This window comes from Enoplosus armatus, chromosome 19 (assembly GCF_043641665.1).
Source record: "Enoplosus armatus isolate fEnoArm2 chromosome 19, fEnoArm2.hap1, whole genome shotgun sequence".
Lineage (NCBI taxonomy): Eukaryota > Metazoa > Chordata > Actinopteri > Centrarchiformes > Enoplosidae > Enoplosus > Enoplosus armatus.
Genome location: NC_092198.1, coordinates 538,991 through 542,896, shown reverse-complemented (window position 1 = coordinate 542,896; position 3,906 = coordinate 538,991). Strand labels below are relative to the sequence as shown.

At 51.9% G+C, this 3,906-nt stretch overlaps 1 protein-coding gene across 1 annotated transcript; it reads right to left on the bottom strand.

Annotated features, from left to right (window-relative positions):
* Positions 1–434: 434 nt before the first annotated feature.
* LOC139302576 (kelch repeat and BTB domain-containing protein 11-like) lies at positions 435–1,913 on the bottom strand. Its single transcript, XM_070926281.1, has one exon. It carries the CDS (start codon positions 1,911–1,913, stop codon positions 714–716), a length of 1,200 nt encoding a protein of 399 aa, XP_070782382.1. The 3' UTR covers positions 435–713.
* Between the last annotated feature and the right edge of the window lie 1,993 nt (positions 1,914–3,906).

The window sequence follows — 3,906 nt, the reverse complement described above, 5'->3', positions numbered from 1 at the left end:
TGACAGAGAGACCGCTCCTCTATAAGCTGCTGCTTGATTTCACTTTAATCTGAAGGCTTCCGGTTATTAATGGATCATGTTTCTTCCTGTGACCCCCCTCTGTCTTCTAAAGAGACGTCGGACTGACGGGGGGCGGGGCCAAGACTACCTGAATCAGACTGAGAGACGATGATGTCACACTTCAGAGGCCATCTGGAGTGCAGGTAACTGTGAGTGTGTTTGTTTCACCTGTTTGATGACGGTCGGGTGGGTGGGGTTAAAGTTTGCACAGCTTTTAAAGTCTGAACTCTACGATGTGTGTGTGTGTGTGTGTCAGTCAGCGTTCAGGTATTTATATGGTCCTAAGCCCCGCCCACCTGTCAAACACGCAGGTCATGAAGTTCAGGTGTTTATCTGGAGAGACATTTTATTTCTTTATTATTTATTTGTTTTATTTCATGATAATATCTTGAAACAGACTCTGAGACAGAAACTGCATCTAGAGTTCTCAAACATTCATCAGGAATCAGCACCCAGTCCGGCTCTAGTCCGGCTCCAGTCCGGCTCCAGAGTCTCAGTTCGTCTTCATGCAGCAACAAGTGGAAACGTGTTCCGGTCAAATCAGGACTGAAAGAGTTCAACAGAAAGGCACAGCCGAGCGGGGGGAGGCGGTTCACGGGTCACTGGCGGGTCACTGGCGGGTCACTGTAGTCCAGAACTGGGACCAGAGCGATTTATCGTTTGTCCTGGTTCAGAGAGAGGACGAAGGGCACCAGGGCTCCTCTGGCCTCTGCGGGGGAGGGCAGCACTTCCGGCAGGAAGCCCTCCCGCTCCTCCCTCACCTCGAACTGCAGCGTCTGGCTCCGGTTGACGCAGTAGATCCGGTCCCCGAGCACCGCGCAGCGGAACGGCAGCGGGTTGTGGAGCGGGAAGGACGCGCCGCCGTGCCACACCTTCACCACCGTGTTGTACTTGTACACGTTCACTCCTGCGCGCTCCCGGTCCACGTCGAAGCGGTACACGAGGCTGCGGTGCGCCACCATGTCCGTGGACCGCCGGCGGCTCTCGTTGAACGGACACTCCTCCCACTCGTCCCGGCGGGAGTCGTACCGCAGCAGGCGGTAGAAGAGCGAACCGCCGGACACGAACAGCTCCCCGCCGCAGGACGTCGCCTCGTGCGCAACCGCGAAGGAGCCTTTGGGCAGCGGAGCCACCGGACCCCACCTGTCCGCGCGCGGGTCGTAGCGCTCCACCGTGAACAGACACTCCCCTCCGATGGCGTACAGGTAGCCGTCCATGGACACCAGTCTGAGCTGGCAGCGGGGCTGGGTCAGCGGGCGGATCTGGCTCCAGAGGCCGGTCAACGGGTTGTAGCAGAAAACCCGGTCCGACGCTTTGGAGCGGCCGTCCCCGTGCGCCCTGATACCCCCCGCCACGAACAGGTAGTTGTACATGGTGCACATTCCGGAGCCTTTAGCCGGGACCTCCTCCGGCAGGCTGGTCAGCACCTCCCACTGCTGGCGCTGCGGGTGGAGGCACAACACCCGCCGGTGGTTGGTGTCCTCCGGGGCGGGCATCAGCGGGCTCTGCGGCCGGCTGTTCTCCCGGCTCCCCCCGCGGTCGTACACCTCGCTGGTCTCGGCCACCGCCAGCACCTTCCTCCCCTCCATCCTCCGGGCCAGGATGTGCTCCCTCTCCCCCGCTGTCAGCCGGCCGTACACCCCGGGAGTCCGCAGCACCTGCAGGTAGTGGTCGCTCATGTACTGGTAGACCCGGTCCTTCTCGCCCTCCGCGCCGTCGCTCTTGGCTTTTGTCAGGAGCTCGTAGCAGTTTTCTGCGCTGATCTGTTGCGACATTTCTGCAGCTGCTGAGCCGAGGTGTGAACAAAGATCCCCGGCGGATCTGTGTGACTCCTTACCCTCACTGGCCTCCATTTGTTCCAGATTTATTGTGGATCAAATCGATCCCGGTCCTGTCAGAGACGATTATGAGTCTGGGGGTCCAGACTTCTGTCTTTGCTCGCCTCTATAGACGCCCTTTCACTCCTCCTCCTCCTCCTCTTCTTCTCCTTTATTCTCTCTGTTGCTTCAAGTTTCCTTCCTCTTCACACTCAAACCAGATCCGTCTCTTGTTCAATAAACGTCCCTTCCGAATCCTCCATCCTCCGCTCCTCCACCGGGGCGCGGTGGCTGATGAAGCCGGGATTCTCCGCCTGCTGTCCGGCGGGGTTTGCTGCGTCCCCCCGCTGCAGAGCCCGGAGGTGTCTGCGGACACAAAGGCGTTCAGTGGCCGCGAGGACTCTTCCTCTTCCTCCGCCTGAAGCTTCACACTGGACTCTGTGTTTGAGAGCTGACGCCCCTCTGACTCGGCAGGCGGACGGGGAGGGGGGGCAGCTCTGCGCCCCGCCGTCCTCTGAGGAACAATGAGTCTGTGCAGAACCAGACCGAAGGTTCCTGAAGTACTGCAGAACCCTTTGTGGTGCTGCAGTGTGGAAACACACAGAGTCCTTCAGCTTGTACTGCAGTGAAGAAGTACTCTGATGTTTTACTGCAGTAAAAGCACTAATACCACGGTGTAGAAATACTCTGTTGCAAGTGAAAGACCTGCATTCAAAACTTTACTTAAGTAAAAATATTAAAGTATCAGCATCAAAATATACTTAAAGTAACAAAAGTAAAAGTACTCATCATGCAGAATAATATTTATTATATTATTATATGATGCAATATGGGAAATACTCATAAGTAGTATTATAATAGTAAAGTAGGCACATACCTCAAGTACAGTACTTCAGTACAGTCGGCCTACTTGAGTAGAAGTACTCAGTTACTCTTCTGAACGTTTTCAGTTTTAATCTCGTTTGTGTTTTTATTCAAGAACAGTCACTCCAGTACTGTAGTACTGTACTCCAGTGTACTGCAGTATAATTGTGATCTACTTGTACTTGTATTTTGATTATACTATATATACTGAGAGTGCTGAACTCTTTGTCTCAGCAGAGTTGCCGCTGAAAGAAGTACTTGTATATTTTACTAAAGTGTTATCAGCAAAATGTACTTAAAGTATCAAAAGTAAAAGTACTCGGGCAGAAATGTCATCTGGTATTATTTGAACATCATGAATATGTTGCAGCTCATTAATCTGTAATTATATGAAATCGATCGACCATGTTTAGTTATTAAAATCTGAATGTGAAACAGGACTAAAGCTGTCAGCTGTAGTAGAGTAGAAGTATAGAAATACTAAAAAGTCAAGTACAAGTACCTCAAAATTGTACTTAAGTACTTGAGTTCCTTTCCTCCACTGATCACACAGGGTCGTGGGTTCGATCCCCGGCTCCTTGTGTCCACATGTCAAGTGGGGGGGCAGTTGGACACTAAACAGACGATGAACCTTTAAGTTCTAAAGAAAATGATCCAAACATTAAACATTTATAATAAAGTTTTTACAAAATGTTTTAAGACATAAAAGGAAAAGATAAACTGCAGCAGAGAAAGACATTTTTAAAGTTTGACTTTAATAAAACAGAAACCTCAGACAGAAATTAAAGTCCACTTTATTAACAGCACAGTTAAATAAGGAGGAGGAGGAGGAGGAGGAAGAATAACAGCTGGTGGTAAAACAAAAACAAAAAGATCACATGACAAACAGATGAACTTGTTAACAAACAGCTCCACCTGCTGTCAAACACTCGGAATCACAAGAGAGACCTCATGTTTCACCTGGAACCTCAGATAAACCAGGAGCCGAGGGCGAACCGGGACAGGTAGACCAGGAGCCGAGGGCGAACCAGGACAGGTAGACCAGGAGCCCAGGGCGAACCAGGACAGATAAACCAGGAGCCCAGGGCGATCCGGAACAGATAAACTGGGAGCCGAGGGCGAACCGGGACAGGTAGACCAGGAGCCGAGGGCGAACCAGGACACT